The following is a 17,172-nucleotide window of genomic DNA, read 5'->3' as shown; positions in this document are numbered from 1 at the left end:
CACGAGCCGAGGGTGTGGAGACTTCATGGGAAGATCAGGGGCATTTGGAAGAACAAATAAATACATTATTACCATATTTGACTTCTCTGCATCCTCTCCATAAATGTGTAGCATGCTCTTCATGTCAGCCTCATTTACCAACATTTACATGGATTCTCCACAGCAGATCACAGTTCAGGTGTGCTAAATACACTGAAAAAATGATTTTCTTCCTCAAAATTTGTCTTGTTTTCTAGTACAAATATCGAAACATTCTTAAATCAAGACGCATTTACTTGAGAAGGAAAATGACATAAGATATTAAAGGATCATTTCACTTCAGACTTAATTTCCTGAATTTACTCACACGTCATCCAAGATGTTCATGTCTTTCTTTCTTCAGTGGAAAAGAAATGAAGGTTTTTGAGGAAAACACTCCAGGATTTTCTCCATATAGTGACTTCAATGGTCCAAATGTCAGTTTCAGTGCAGCTTCAAAGGGCTCTACATTTGTGTTTATAAAGTATATAAATGTTTATTTTTGTTATAAAATGTGCGCTGGTTTGTCTAGATCAGACTCTTATTCCTCGGCTGGATTGTGTCGAGACTTTGAAGCTGCACTGAAACTCACATTTGGACCTTCGACCCGTTGGACTTCATTGAAGTCACTATATGGAGAAAATCCTGGAGTGTTTTCCTCAAAAACCTTCATTTCTTTTCCACTGAAGAAAGAAAGACATGAACATCTTGGATGACGTGCGGGAGAGTGAATTATCAGGACATTTTAATTCTGAAGTGAACTAATTCTTTAAGTCTTGTTTCCTGAAAAATGTGTCAAAATGAAGGTAGTTTATACAATAAATATATACATGTATGCATGTATGTATATATATATATATATATATATATATATATATACACACACACACACTTTTTTAATCTTGTTTTCGCTTTGAATTAAGTTTATGTTTTAACCATAAACTCACTTGATTTTGACTTTTATTTTATAAAATACATTTACTTGTTTTTAGATATTTAATGTTTAGATATTCATACTGGAAAGCAAGACAGAAACACTGAGGAACAACATATTTTTTGCAGTGTTTGGGGATGCGGTTTCAGGCGCAATTTAGAATCGCATTGTTTTTTTCTGCCGTTAGCAGAGATCTGAGAAAAAGTGTTTTGATCAAATCTTGAATACTGGCTGTAGTGTGAGGTAAATGGACTGTGTATCTATGACTCGAAACAGCCACATCTAACATTAAAACACTCATCCTGATGATACGTGAAGCACTTTAGCACCAGAGTAGAGAATTAGAGTGTGTGAGTCGTGACCCGTGTGTGTGTTCAGTCGCTGTCGCTGGTGTCGCTGCTCGGGTCGCCCTGGACTTTGTTTCGGTGTTGCATGGCCCGGTGATACGCAACCTGAACCGACTTCCTAATGTTCGACTTTCTGCCTTCCAGCATCTTCTCTTTGTCCAGATCCTGATTGACGCCCAGAGGAACCAGTTTGGAGCGCGGCAGCCATTGCCTACACACACACACACATTTAGTGACTTGTATCACATTCTCTTTTTTCATATACAGCATTTTCATGTTCATTTCCTTTGGCCTATTTCTCCGTTTGCCCACAGCGGATGTTCAGAGATGCTGACAGGGTTCATAAAGTGCATCATGAGTTTTTGCACTGTGAGATTGTTTTTTAAAACACATTAACCCCTGCCTACATCAACCATGATGATTTAAGAAAACGCCAGCGCTACAGTAATAAGTGTGTGACCATTAGGAACAATGACCATTCATTACAAATTACAAAGAAAACATTACAGTAATGAGAATGAGATAGTAACGGGGCGATTCGTGGTTTTGTAAATATTCTAATCTGAAGAAAAAGCAACATAAACGGTAATAAAAGCCAAAATATGAAATGCCATGAATGTATATTGACTGAGTAATCCACTATTTAGTATATGAGGGTCAAAATGACAATTTTCACCATAGATTTGGAGTCAAATTAGAGGGGTGTAAAAATGACTTTAGAAAGAAGAGATTGGTAAGTATATTAGTGAAATCTGTTGACTATAAATCTGTGTTGCTTTATAAGCCATCAGTGACCATTCAAAAACAGGAAAAAGCTCATTTTTTTCTTGGCTGAAGTTTTCATGCCTGTAACTCAGTAAGTATTAAAGATAATTGAATAATAAAGGGGATGATCTCACACCATGCCGAGGTGTGTCAGGAGTTCAACGTTGCAGCTCATCGCAGAAGAAGAAGTGGCCAAGGACGATTTCAAGCACAATCAAACGACAGAAAAGAGAGATCAGTGGAAAAACAAGCAGTCGAGTGTCAAGACAGCTTTGGAAACTGACAAAGAGCCATATTTCAACACTCAACTAGAAGCTTTCGACCAAAAACACACGCATCGCACAATGAGGACTCTAATCGACAAAATCTCAGAGTCCGCAGAATGCTGCAGCATGTCTCGAAGACCGAACTCACCAGCGACTGGGGCAAGCACTTCTGCGAACTCTTCAACAACAAGAGTGCGAAGGTGGAAACAGTCAACTTTCCAGAACCAAGTCCAGACAGGGCTATTTCAATAACGAGTCCAACGCGAGTGGAAGCGGTGAGAGCGATTGAACAGCTTAAGCAGAACAAGTCGCCAAGACCCGATTATGCAATGACGGCGGCAAATTCATAGTAAATTCATTGCACAAACTCTGCGCACCGAAACAATGGACATCGAGCTCGATCATCCCACTGCCCAAGCCTGACGAACAACTTCAGAGGAATCAGCTTGACGTCCATCGCAGCAAAAACCTTCAATCAAGTCCTCCTGAACCGCATCCAGAATCCAATCCACAAGCTGCTCAGAAACAACCCGACAGGCTTTCATCCCGCGAAGAGTCATCGAAGGAGCCAGAGCACAACTACTACCGGTGTACATCACATTCCTCGATTTCAAGAAGGCATTTGACTGTTCGCAATCCTGCGACACTACGGCATCCCAGTCTTGTACGATGGATCTGCGAGGCAGGTGTACTGGAGGGCCCGCTCTCAGAGCCATTATCGGTCACAACCGGAGGATTACAAGGCGACGTTCCTATTCATCATAGTAGGGCTGGACAATAATACAATATCAATATATATCGCGATATTTTTTTTTCCAATAACGGTGATATAATTTTTAAACAAATTTCCGATATTTCAATATACATAACAGCATTTGTCACTTACTGACGTTAGGCGTCAGAAAGAGCAGAACACAATCGACTACTTTCGTGATGACGTACACTACAGACAGTATTACGCGGATCTCCAACGCGGCAAGTTTTAGCTACAAAATGAGCGGTCCTGACAGCAATACAAAATGTGACTGAACAAGCTTCCACAAGTGAGGAGAAGCAGACGAAATAGTTGATAAGAGAGGAAAGACTAATTCATTGGTATGGAAGTGTTTTGGCTATCTTAGATCTCAAAACTTCAAGTTTCAGCGTGCTGCAAAATGTGCTGGAGAGCGGTGCCGTCTCACAGCGGGAACACATCAAACCTGTTCCAGCATCTGAAGCAGTTCCACCCGATAGAAGCAGCACAAACAACACTTTAACCGGCACAAACAAACCAGACTTTTTGCGTGAATTTGGAGCATGTGTGGAAGCTGAGTGACCTCAGAATGACCAATACATATGAGTTTAATATCTAAGAAACCGAAACTTCACGCAGTGATTGACAGGCGGGAGGGGGCGTGATCGGCTCGTGATGCATTGAATTTTGCTACATTCATTGCGGGACATTTAATGAAAATGCAATCGCAAGTGTCTTAACTGTGAGTGTAAATGCAATTAAGAAAAATAAAAAATAGTTTTTGCTTGAAGATGCATCTAATCACATCAGTAATACATTTTAATTTTGCAACTTGTAAAGCGTTAAAATATGTATTCAATTTACATATTAAAACTAGTGTACGAAATGGCAAATGTAAATTATATAATTGAATTTAAATTTTGCACCAAACGTTGCACAAATGTAATGGCAAATGTAAATTTAAAAACAGAAATGCATTGCCATTTTACATATTGCGTTGTCATTTTGCATATTACATTTCAAATTGAATATTGCTACCCATATGCTTCCATAGTCTTGTAGCAGGTATTGAGAAGAGAATGTTATTGTTATGATGGGTTATTTCATTGGTTCATGTAGTTTGTTATGGTGCAGTACCGAAAGACTCCAGCAGGTTTCATAGACTTGGCCAATTCAAGTTTCAGAAGATTGTAGGTACAGACATCTGTTGTGGGCGTTCCTGGCAGTTTTTCTGAGGCTTTTATATTGTTCATATCGATACCGGAATTATATCCTATCGACCGAAATTAAGAAATATATCGTGATATAAAATTTTTCCATAACGTCCAACCCTACATCACAGTAATAGATTACGTCTCCCGGCTCTCTGCTGGAAGCTTCGGATACCTTACACATAAAGGTCCTAAAGGTTCAGGAATAATATGAGACCGCGACGTGGTACAGCAACAGCCAAACAATCTAGAGCCGAACGCAAGCTTAACGATTTCGCATTTGGCGACGATATTTCACTACTGAAAAATGATCTCACCAGGGCACAACAACAGCTCACCCAACTACAACAAAAAGCTGGCATAGTCGCACTAGAATTAAACGAGGAGAAGACTGTCCAAGTGCAAATGAATAGTTCCAGTGATAATGAACAACATCTACTAATCAACGGAAAAAGGACGTTAAAATCGACAACATGGGCTCTAACAAAAGCTCTAGAGGAAGAACTGGATGTGTTTGCGAGTCAGTGCAACCGAACCATGCTGGGAGTTAGACAAGCAGACGCCCATAAGACAAACGAGGAACTCTACAGACTGACCAAACAACGTCCAGTCAGCGTGAGCATCCGCAGGTTATAATGAAAAATGTTAATGCTGTTTAAACTTGTGGTGAAATTTTTGATAAAATTGTTTTAATATCCTTTTAGATTCTGGTTCTTATCAAACTTTTCTTTTGGCATATTCATTTTTAAGGCCCAACATGGTTCATTTCCAGAGATATCAGCGTCTCAGTGTGGCTCAATGAGTAAATTGTACACATTTTCAGGGGTAAAAAACCAAATGTGGATCACTTTGCACACAGCTGATACTTGAGGAATATCCGGAGAACAAAATAATGTTGTTATCTAATTTCCCTCCATCAACACAAGTGCATAGAGCATTCCTTTCCGAGTGCCAAATATAGTCTATTTCCAAAGTTTGCATAACTCTTACTCAAGAAGTATTAAGTCAATATCCTTCTAGATTCTGGTTCTCACTTCTCTGGATCTACCAATGAAAGGTGCAATAGGTGATTGTTCACAGAAACATTTTGTTGTCATGCTGGTTAAAAGTCTCCTCATATCCTGATCAATCACGATGTTAAACGGTCTAAATTTATTTTTATAAACATATCGTCTGTGGAAGGTGTAGGACGATAAAATGTTTGTTCACTTTAAGTTTCTGGGTATTTTGGCAAGATACATTCTTAGTTTTAACATTATTTGTTCTTCAAACATTCCTCTTTAAACACAATAAGTATCAGCTCTTCGAAAAGTTCCTCATATTTGGTTTTTGACCATTGAAAATGGGTTAAATTCAACAATTTGCACATACAGCCATTTAGAGATCCTGATAAAAGGCCCTATAATGAACATAAAATGAAAGTTTATTAAGAATGAGAATCTAGAAGGATATTGAGATATCTTTAACACTTCTGGAGTTACAGTCACACAAACTTTGGAAGAATAATATTATGGCACTCAGACAGGAATGTTCAATGCTATATCTTGATAGAAAGGAAACAAGATACATTTGTAGTTTCAACATCATTTGTTGTTCAGATATACCTCTTTTAAATAAATTTAAACCAATTTTTGGTTTTGACCACTTAAAATGTGTACAATTTACCAATTTACTCATGGAGCCACATTGAAATCCCAATATCTCTGGGATTGAAACATATTGGGCCTTAAAAATTTAGATACCAAAAGAAAGGTTTGATAAGAACCAGAATCTAAAAGGATATTAAGATATCTTTAATACTTCTTGAGTTACAGGCATGCAAACTTCAGGCAAAAAACACAAGTAGTGCTTTTCCCCGTTTTTGGACTGTCACCATTGGGTTATAATGCAACAAATATTGATAAAGTCAACAGATTTAACTACTAGATCAACCAATCTCTGTTTAAATATAAAATAATGATGTTGCCATCTTTCTAAAGTAATTTCCCCCCCTGTAATGCGGCTCTAAATCTCAGGTGAAAATTGTCATTTTGACCCTCATAAAGAAAATAGTGGGTTACTCCGTAAATACACAACGGTGACATTAAATATTTTGGCTTTCATCACTATTTATGTTAGTTTTTCTTTAGAAAAAAAATCATAAATATCAAATTTTAGCTAGGGAAGTTTCTGAAATTTGTTTGATTTGACACGGAATGAGTCTAATTATAGCAAAATGTGCTTATTTGTAAAATATTAGAGAATGAAGTAATATATGTTTTCAAATGGCAAATGTAAGAATAAACAGTAACACTTTATAATAAGGTCCCAATAGTTAATACATTAATAAACATTAACAATGAGCAAAAAAATATATTTGTTAATGTTATTTTATTTTTTTAAAAACAGCTGTTGTTTGTTAATTCATGTGAGCTCAGGTCCATTAAACAAAATCAACTTTTCATTTTAATAATGCATTAGTAAATGTTGAAACATGGTTAGTTGTTAACTTAGTTTATTAACTGTTGTAGGCAACTAATGTTAATAACTGGAACTTTACTGTAAAGTTTGTAACCAAACAAACATGTGACCCTGTAATTGACATCAAAGACAAAAAGATATATCTTCACGACCCACGCGTCAAACTGTGGAAAATAACCAGCAGTTTCTACACAACTCTATGCTGTGGAAGATTCCTCACATCACACATGAAAACATGAGAACCAAAAATCAGTTTCCACTGTCACAGGACCAAAAGAGATTTCAATAAAAACAATGTAAAATTCAGTTACCTCAATCCAATTACTTCCGGAACTGAAGTAAACAACAACAAAAGAATAACGCAAGCATATATTTGCAATTTATTTTATATTGAGTCCCATTTAAAAGTGAGGGGTCGTTAAGAATTTAAATTTAAAATACATTTTAAAATATATTAAAATAAAAAAGTTAATTTATTCCTGTGATCAAAGCTGAATTTTCAGTATCACTACTCCAATCTTCAGTGTCACATGATCCTTCAGAAATCACTATAATATGATGATTTGATGCTCAAGGAACATTTATGATTATGATCAATGTTGAAAACAGTTTGTTGGGGAAACTGAGGCACTATATTTTTCAGGATTCTTTGATGAATAGAAAGTTCAAAAGAAAGACAGCATTCTGTCACTTTTGATCAATTTAATTCATCCTAGCTGAAAAAGAGTATTAATATTTTTCACACAAATAAACCAAATTTTACTGTCCCCAAACTTTTGAATGGTAGTGTAACTGAGGTGTCTGTTAAACACATGAACATGTCTGACACACACACACACACACACACACACACACCTGTAGTCTCTGTCCTATCGCAGCACAGAAAGCATGAGGAAGAAGAGGAGCGTGACTAACCAGGTCCTCTTGTTGTCGAAGAAGAGCACGAGGAAGAGGTGTTCACGGGCCTCCTGGGTCATCTGCTCTCCCAGCTTCAGGACCTCCAGCGGCGGGACGGGGATCGGGACGCCCCGGTGGAACACACCCTCGCGGGGCATCTTCGGGTCGATGATCTGAGGGAAGGAGAAGACACGACTCAACGATGTCCTCTGCTGGACACACACAGCCACTGCACCTTCTGCTGATGAGCTCACATCCACAGTTGTGAATATTACTTGTGTGCAAAACTGGAATATGTGACCCTGGATCACAAAACCAGTCACAAGTCGCACGGGTATATTTGTGGCAATAGCCAACAATAGGTCAAAATTATCAATTTTTCTTTTATGCCAAAAATCATTAGGATATTAAGTAAAGATCATGTTCCATGAAGATATTTTGTAAATGTCCTACTGTAAATATATAAAACATTTATTTTTGTGAGTGAATGCAGCACAATCGCGAACATAAAATAAATAAGTTATTAACTAACATTAACTAAAAAAGAACAAATACATTAACAAATGTATTGCTCATGGTTAGTTTATGTTAGTTAATACATTAACTAATGTTAACGAATAAACCTTATTGTAAACTGTTACCGCAGTGTTTCCATGCCATGTGTTCAAGAGAACAAAATCATCACTTCCTGGGAAATTGATGAAAAATATTAGTAATAAAAATGGAAGTAGCTCTTTTTCGCTCCATTATAAACGAGTGTGTCTCAGAGCGTCAGACGAAACACAATAACCACTGTCCTCTTCTCTAGTGTTCGGATGCTGGTGTTCGGGAACACACTCGTGTGTGAGAGACGCTTCTGGAGGGAATTTAACTCAATCATTCTGATCACACACTTTGACTCCGGTGTTTCAGAAACACCAAACCAACATTAGAGATGCTGCGATGCCATTGGTCCACTGGTTACTCCAGTTATCCAATCACAGCTGACGCTGAGGAAGAGTCACATGAGGTTCTGGGGGATTTATTCTGTAAATGTATTTTTAAGCGCATGTCTTCTTATCGATAAAACAATGATATGCCTCAATTGAGCGCATACATTTTTACGCGCATTTATTCACAGCTTGGCGTTTTCATAAAGCACTTACATCCCAAAATTTAAATAAATATAGGTGGATGGAAACATAGCTAGAGTAGATGGAACAGAATTTCAACATGTCTGATTTATTACAAGGTAAGGTGTAGTTGGATCTATTTTGTTATTTGTTTTATTTAATTTAATATTCTACAATGTTACTTAAAAGGAGTTTTGAGTGACTGCACGCCAATCCCTCCACTGCTCGCTCATCACACTGATGGAAATCAATGATTAAGTTCAGAACTGTATATGATATTAGAATACCCATAAAAAACAAATACTGTTACTAATGTCTCCTGCATGAATGAATGTTTGAATACATCGCCTAATTCGAGAGTCTAGTTTACGGCAGCCAGTATGATCGTGATTATATCTCAACAACAGTCTGAGATACAGGAGTGAAGTACTTTCTTTAAAATTACGCAATTTTATTCCTCACAAGAAAGAAAATCAGGCAATTTGGAATAAAATATATTATTTAAAATAATACAAGATTCTACTCACATTACTGTATTTATAGTTGATTCGACTTCGGTTAAAGTGACAGATTTTGCAACCTTGACACTATTATTGAACTGGACTGAATTGATCTGAATAATGCCTCTGTTGTCTTATTAGAGCTGCTTTTTATAGAATACAGAAATTATAGAATAATTTGAATTTCTTTCATATTTAATAAAGTTTGCATCAGTGATTCTGTTATTTCCTGTTTAACACTGTGAAACTGCTTTGAAACAATCTGTATTGTATAAAGCGCTATAGAACTAAAGCTGACTTGACAATTGTGAGTTTGGGGATAAATGTGCTGGACTGTCATGAAAATAATGTCAGAGTGAAAAATATTAAAGGTGATTTTTTTTGTTAAATACATTCTCTTAACCCAGTTTATCTGTTCATTGACTACAGTTAGTATGTAATTTGAGACCTTGGACCACAAAACTAGTCTGAAGTTGCACAGGCATATTTGTGGCAAAAGCCAACAATAGAGTTTGGGGCGTGGCTACTGTAGCAGACTGAGAGTTTGGGGCGTGGCTACTGTAGCAGACTGAGAGTTTGGGGAGTGGCTACTGTAGCAGACTGAGAGTTTGGGGAGTGGCTACTGTAGCAGACTGAGAGTTTGGGGAGTGGCTACTGTAGCAGACTGAGAGTTTGGGGCGTGGCTACTGTAGCAGACTGAGAGTTTGGGGAGTGGCTACTGTAGCAGACTGAGAGTTTGGGGAGTGGCTACTGTAGCAGACTGAGAGTTTGGGGACTGGCTACTGTAGCAGACTGAGAGTTTGGGGCTTGGCTACTGTAGCAGACTGAGAGATTGGGGCGTGGCTACTGTAGCAGACTGAGAGTTTGGGACGTGGCTACTGTAGCAGACTGAGAGTTTGGGGACTGGCTACCGTAGCAGACTGAGAGTTTGGGACGTGGCTACTGTAGCAGACTGAGAGTTTGGGGACTGGCTACTGTAGCAGACAGAGTTTGGGGTGTGGCTACTGTAGCAGACTGAGAGATTGGGGAGTGGCTACTGTAGCAGACTGAGAGTTTGGGGCGTGGCTACTGTAGCAGACTGAGAGTTTGGGGCGTGGCTACTGTAGCAGACTGAGAGTTTGGGGTGTGGCTACTGTAGCAGACTGAGAGATTGGGGAGTGGCTACTGTAGCAGACTGAGAGTTTGGGGAGTGGCTACTGTAGCAGACTGAGAGATTGGGGAGTGGCTACTGTAGCAGACTGAGAGATTGGGGAGTGGCCACTGTAGCAGACTGAGAGTTTGGGGTGTGGCTACTGTAGCAGACTGAGAGTTTGGGGAGTGGCTACTGTAGCAGACTGAGAGTTTGGGGTGTGGCTACTGTAGCAGACTGAGAGTTTGGGGCGTGGCTACTGTAGCAGACTGAGAGTTTGGGGAGTGGCTACTGTAGCAGACTGAGAGTTTGGGGTGTGGCTACTGTAGCAGACTGAGAGTTTGGGTAGTGGCTACTGTAGCAGACAGAGTTTGGGGAGTGGCTACTGTAGCAGACAGAGATTGGGGAGTGGCTACTGTAGCAGACTGAGAGTTTGGGGACTGGCTACTGTAGCAGACTGAGAGTTTGGGGATTGGCTACTGTAGCAGACTGAGAGTTTGGGGAGTGGCTACTGTAGCAGACTGAGAGTTTGGGGAGTGGCTACTGTAGCAGACTGAGAGTTTGGGGAGTGGCTACTGTAGCAGACTGAGAGTTTGGGGCGTGGCTACTGTAGCAGACTGAGAGATTGGGGCGTGGCTACTGTAGCAGACTGAGAGTTTGGGACGTGGCTACTGTAGCAGACTGAGAGTTTGGGGACTGGCTACTGTAGCAGACTGAGAGTTTGGGACGTGGCTACTGTAGCAGACTGAGAGTTTGGGGACTGGCTACTGTAGCAGACAGAGTTTGGGGCTTGGCTACTGTAGCAGACTGAGAGTTTGGGGCGTGGCTACTGTAGCAGACTGAGAGTTTGGGGAGTGGCTACTGTAGCAGACTGAGAGTTTGGGGCGTGGCTACTGTAGCAGACTGAGAGATTGGGGCGTGGCTACTGTAGCAGACTGAGAGTTTGGGACGTGGCTACTGTAGCAGACTGAGAGTTTGGGGACTGGCTACTGTAGCAGACAGAGTTTGGGGCGTGGCTACTGTAGCAGACTGAGAGTTTGGGGCGTGGCTACTGTAGCAGACTGAGAGTTTGGGGAGTGGCTACTGTAGCAGACTGAGAGTTTGGGGACTGGCTACTGTAGCAGACTGAGAGTTTGGGGCGTGGCTACTGTACCAGAATGAGAGTTTGGGGCGTGGCTACTGTCGCAGACTGAGAGTTTGGGGAGTGGCTACTGTAGCAGACTGAGAGTTTGGGGAGTGGCTACTGTAGCAGACTGAGAGTTTGGGGTGTGGCTACTGTAGCAGACTGAGAGTTTGGGGAGTGGCTACTGTAGCAGACTGAGAGTTTGGGGCGTGGCTACTGTAGCAGACAGAGATTGGGGAGTGGCTACTGTAGCAGACTGAGAGTTTGGGGAGTGGCTACTGTAGCAGACTGAGAGTTTGGGGAGTGGCTACTGTAGCAGACTGAGAGATTGGGGAGTGGCTACTGTAGCAGACTGAGAGATTGGGGAGTGGCTACTGTAGCAGACTGAGAGATTGGGGAGTGGCTACTGTAGCAGACTGAGAGTTTGGGGCGTGGCTACTGTAGCAGACTGAGAGTTTGGGGTGTGGCTACTGTAGCAGACTGAGAGATTGGGGAGTGGCTACTGTAGCAGACTGAGAGTTTGGGGAGTGGCTACTGTAGCAGACTGAGAGATTGGGGAGTGGCTACTGTAGCAGACTGAGAGTTTGGGGAGTGGCCACAGTAGCAGACTGAGAGTTTGGGGTGTGGCTACTGTAGCAGACTGAGAGATTGGGGAGTGGCTACTGTAGCAGACTGAGAGTTTGGGGTGTGGCTACTGTAGCAGACTGAGAGTTTGGGGCGTGGCTACTGTAGCAGACTGAGAGTTTGGGGAGTGGCTACTGTAGCAGACTAAGAGTTTGGGGTGTGGCTACTGTAGCAGACTGAGAGTTTGGGTAGTGGCTACTGTAGCAGACTGAGAGTTTGGGTAGTGGCTACTGTAGCAGACAGAGTTTGGGGAGTGGCTACTGTAGCAGACAGAGATTGGGGAGTGGCTACTGTAGCAGACTGAGAGTTTGGGGACTGGCTACTGTAGCAGACTAAGAGTTTGGGGATTGGCTACTGTAGCAGACTGAGAGTTTGGGGAGTGGCTACTGTAGCAGACTGAGAGTTTGGGGAGTGGCTACTGTAACAGACTGAGAGTTTGGGGCGTGGCTACTGTAGCAGACTGAGAGATTGGGGCGTGGCTACTGTAGCAGACTGAGAGTTTGGGACGTGGCTACTGTAGCAGACTGAGAGTTTGGGGACTGGCTACTGTAGCAGACAGAGTTTGGGGCGTGGCTACTGTAGCAGACTGAGAGTTTGGGGTGTGGCTACTGTAGCAGACTGATAGTTTGGGGAGTGGCTACTGTAGCAGACTGAGAGTTTGGGGACTGGCTACTGTAGCAGACTGAGAGTTTGGGGCGTGGCTACTGTACCAGAATGAGAGTTTGGGGCGTGGCTACTGTCGCAGACTGAGAGTTTGGGGAGTGGCTACTGTAGCAGACTGAGAGTTTGGGGAGTGGCTACTGTAGCAGACTGAGAGTTTGGGGTGTGGCTACTGTAGCAGACTGAGAGTTTGGGGAGTGGCTACTGTAGCAGACTGAGAGTTTGGGGCGTGGCTATTGTAGCAGACAGAGATTGGGGAGTGGCTACTGTAGCAGACTGAGAGTTTGGGGACTGGCTGCTGTAGCAGACTGAGAGTTTGGGGATTGGCTACTGTAGCAGACTGAGAGTTTGGGGCGTGGCTACTGTAGCAAACTGAGAGTTTGGGGAGTGGCTACTGTAGCAGACTGAGAGTTTGGGGAGTGGCTACTGTAGCAGACTGAGAGTTTGGGGCGTGGCTACTGTAGCAGTCTGAGAGATTGGGGAGTGGCTACTGTAGCAGACAGAGTTTGGGGAGTGGCTACTGTAGCAGACTGAGAGTTTGGGGTGTGGCTACTGTAGCACACTGAGAGTTTGGGGCGTGGCTACTGTAGCAGACAGAGTTTGGGGAGTGGCTACTGTAGCAGACAGAGTTTGGGGCGTGGCTACTGAAGCAGACTGAGAGTTTGGGACGTGGGGAGTGGCTACTGTAGCAGACTGAGAGTTTGGGGAGTGGCTACTGTATGCAGACTGAGAGTTTGGGGAGTGGCTACTCTAGCAGACTGAGAGTTTGGGACGTGGCTACTGTATGCAGACTGAGAGTTTGGGGCATGGCTACTGTATGCAGACTGAGAGTTTGGGGAGTGGCTACTGTAGCAGACTGAGAGTTTGGGACGTGGCTACTGTATGCAGACTGAGAGTTTGGGGAGTGGCTACTGTAGCAGACTGAGAGTTTGGGGAGTGGCTCCTGTAGCAGATTGAGAGTTTGGGGCGTGGCTCCTGTAGCAGACTGAAAGTTTGGGGAGTGGCTACTGTAGCAGACAGAGTTTGGGGCTTGGCTACTGTAGCAGACAGAGTTTGGGGTGTGGCAACTGTAGCAGACTGAGAGTTTGGGGCGTGGCTACTGTAGCAGACTGAGAGTTTGGGGTATGGCTACTGTAGCAGACAGAGTTTGGGGAGTGGCTACTGTAGCAGACTGAGAGTTTGGGGAGTGGCTACTGTAGCAGACTGAGAGTTTGGGGAGTGGCTACTGTAGCAGACTGAGAGATTGGGGAGTGGCTACTGTAGCAGACTGAGAGTTTGGGGCGTGGCTACTGTAGCAGATTGAGAGTTTGGGGTGTGGCTACTGTAGCACACTGAGAGTTTGGGGCGTGGCTACTGTAGCAGACTGAGAGTTTGGGGAGTGGCTACTGTAGCAGACTGAGAGATTGGGGAGTGGCTGCTGTAGCAGACTGAGAGTTTGGGGCGTGGCTACTGTAGCAGACTGAGAGTTTGGGAAGTGGCTACTGTAGCAGACTGAGAGTTTGGGGCATGGCTACTGTAGCAGACAGAGTTTGGGACGTGGCTACTGTAGCAGACTGAGAGTTTGGGACGTGGCTACTGTAGCAGACTGAGGCCGTTTCTCAATATGCCTTCTTGTCTGTACTTGTGTTCTTGTCGACTTGTGAAACGTCATCAGTCGCTGCCCAAGTACTGTCTCAATACACAAGTTTGCATTTTGGCAAGAACGGTTAAAAATCCCAGAAGTGTTCTTGACACGCCCATTTTACCGAGGATGCATCGGTTGGTAACTTGTGTGAACTTGACGGCAGAAATATCCCAGCATTCATTTCGGCATTCAAGGAAGGAGCGGGGGGCAGAAAGGCAGAACAACAGTAAGTCGTTTTTCTACAATTTCGTATGCCATTTCATCACTAAATTCACTTCTGAGAGCATTTGATGCGAGAAATCTACTGTGTTGATTTCAAATATTGCCATTTTTACGAAAATTTATGGCGAATCGAAAATATGCTCAAACATTTTCGGTAGTGAACAATCTCCATAAGCGCACGCGGGTGTAGCTAACGAGCCAACCGGCCAGTCATGCTAAAAACCTGGCTGTTATCATTAATAATTCTTGTTATGTTTGGGTACTGAAGACGGAGCTGTGCGGGGGTATTGCGCAATACCAGCAAGAACACATCGCCTCAAACTGTCAGCAGCGTTCTGTGTGCTCGTCACCTTGTAAGTTTATTCTTCCAAGAACAACTAGCAAGAGCGTTCTCCCCAAGAACACAAGTCCGTTCTTTGCATTCTTGGTTTTGAGAAACGGCCTGAGAGTTTGGGGAGTGGCTACTGTAGCAGACTGAGAGTTTGGGGCGTGGCTACTGTAGCTGACTGAGAGTTTGGGACGTGGGGAGTGGCTACTGTAGCAGACTGAGAGTTTGGGGAGTGGCTACTGTAGCAGACTGAGAGTTTGGGGCGTGGCTACTGTATGCAGACTGAGAGATTGGGGAGTGGCTACTGTAGCAGACTGAGAGTTTGGGGCATGGCTACTGTATGCAGACTGAGAGTTTGGGGAGTGGCTACTGTAGCAGACTGAGAGTTTGGGGCGTGGCTACTGTATGCAGACTGAGAGTTTGGGGTGTGGCTACTGTAGCAGACTGAGTGTTTGGGGAGTGGCTACTGTAGCAGATTGAGAGTTTGGGGCGTGGCTACTGTAGCAGACTGAAAGTTTGGGGAGTGGCTACTGTAGCAGACTGAGAGTTTGGGGCTTGGCTACTGTAGCAGACAGGTTTGGGGTGTGGCTACTGTAGCAGACTGAGAGTTTGGGGCGTGGCTACTGTAGCAGACTGAGAGTTTGGGGCGTGGCTACTGTAGCAGACTGAGAGTTTGGGGAGTGGCTACTGTAGCAGACTGAGAGTTTGGGGCGTGGCTACTGTAGCAGACTGAGAGTTTGGGGCGTGGCTACTGTAGCAGACTGAGAGTTTGGGGTGTGGCTACTGTAGCAGACTGAGAGTTTGGGGAGTGGCTACTGTAGCAGATTGAGAGTTTGGGGCGTGGCTACTGTAGCAGACTGAAAGTTTGGGGAGTGGCTATTGTAGCAGACTGAGAGTTTGGGGCTTGGCTACTGTAGCAGACAGGTTTGGGGTGTGGCTACTGTAGCAGACTGAGAGTTTGGGGTATGGCTACTGTAGCAGACTGAGAGTTTGGGGAGTGGCTACTGTAGCAGACTGAGAGTTTGGGGCGTGGCTACTGTAGCAGACTGAGAGTTTGGGGCGTGGCGTGTGCGTTTGAGCGCTGATTAGGCTACGTATTATATAGGCTATTAGGCTCATTATTATTTATGGCTTATTAATATAAACGCGTGATTAGTTGACTAATCGCTTAAAATGAAAGACTACTAGTTGACTAGAAAAATCTTTAGTCAAGAGAAGCCCTACATACAGCGCAATTTAAAAATGTAGTGAAAGCTGAGTGAGTTTGTGTGTGTTAGGTCAGAGTGAGGTAAAACACTCACCAGAGCGGGGTATGATGGGTATCCTCTGCACTTGGCCCACACTAGATCGAGAGCGTCCAGAGAGCTGTAGTCATCTGAGCTCAACCAGCATCCCGAGCGGCCCCTGCTGCGAACTACTGAAACACATGTCAAGTCTTATTTATACAGCACAAGTTTAACACAACCATAGGTGATCCAAAGTGCTTTACAATACAATAAAATAAATCAATAAAGAGAAAAGGAGTAGAAAAAAAAAACATCTCAGTGACCTAGAGGCACTCAAACACAAACACACACACACACACACACACACACACACACACACACGTCTGATGCGTGTGTGTGTGTGCTACACTCACAGTGAGACACTCCTCGGGATCCTCCCATGGAGTAGGAGTCGTTCTCTGTGCCGGACGTCTCCTCGCTGCTGTCGTCCGGGAACGTGGAGCGCGAGAACGAGGCCTTCCCTCGACCCTGTTTAGATGGAGTGGTGCTGCCGGGAGAAACACACACACAGTTTAAAATTATTCAATAATACAATTTAAAGCAAAAAATTTTTAAAACCTAGAGTTAATTGTAATTTTGACATTAAAGTAAGCTTCAAACGCTGGACTCTTTTTAACAGATAAGCAGGTTTGTTAATTACAGGACTGTAAACTTTGTTCAGGATGTTGTCAGGAAGTAAAGCAGTTCACGTTATATATGGATTTTGCTGCAGATTTAAAGTGGAACAACAGTAAACAACTAGAGTGTACATTTCCTGAAGAAAATGTGAGTGGGTGCTTGTGGCAAAACTCGCCACTAGGTTGCTAGGTTGTTGTACATGATTGCACACGAGCCAACAAACATGTCCGTACAATGTTGTAGAGCTGAAATATGGCTTCTATATGTTGCAATATGGTTGCTAGGTAGTTCTAAACTCTAAACTCCAACTCCCAT

General features: G+C 43.0%; 1 protein-coding gene across 3 annotated transcripts in view; it reads right to left on the bottom strand.

Moving 5' to 3' along the window:
* Positions 1-976: 976 nt before the first annotated feature.
* brpf1 (bromodomain and PHD finger containing, 1) overlaps positions 977-17,172 on the bottom strand; it is a 74,992-nt gene continuing 58,796 nt past the window's right edge. The window contains exons 13-16 of one of the 3 annotated variants that reach the window (XM_077217660.1): positions 16,593-16,726; positions 16,255-16,370; positions 7,650-7,804; positions 977-1,510 (exon numbers count right to left, since the gene is read on the bottom strand). In XM_077217660.1, the coding sequence (XP_077073775.1) occupies positions 1,327-1,510; positions 7,650-7,804; positions 16,255-16,370; positions 16,593-16,726 (589 nt within the window). In that variant the 3' untranslated portion in view covers positions 977-1,326. Of the gene's footprint in view, positions 1,511-7,649; positions 7,805-16,254; positions 16,371-16,400; positions 16,512-16,542; positions 16,727-17,172 lie in introns of those variants that run through there. The other 2 variants (XM_077217661.1, XM_077217662.1) reach the window with 2 other exon arrangements.

This window comes from Siphateles boraxobius, unplaced genomic scaffold (assembly GCF_051911475.1).
Source record: "Siphateles boraxobius isolate OS27281-9 unplaced genomic scaffold, OSU_SipBor_1 75, whole genome shotgun sequence".
Taxonomy (NCBI): domain Eukaryota; kingdom Metazoa; phylum Chordata; class Actinopteri; order Cypriniformes; family Leuciscidae; genus Siphateles; species Siphateles boraxobius.
Note: the sequence above shows the minus strand (reverse complement) of the source record. Positions and strands in the feature narration are given on the sequence as shown.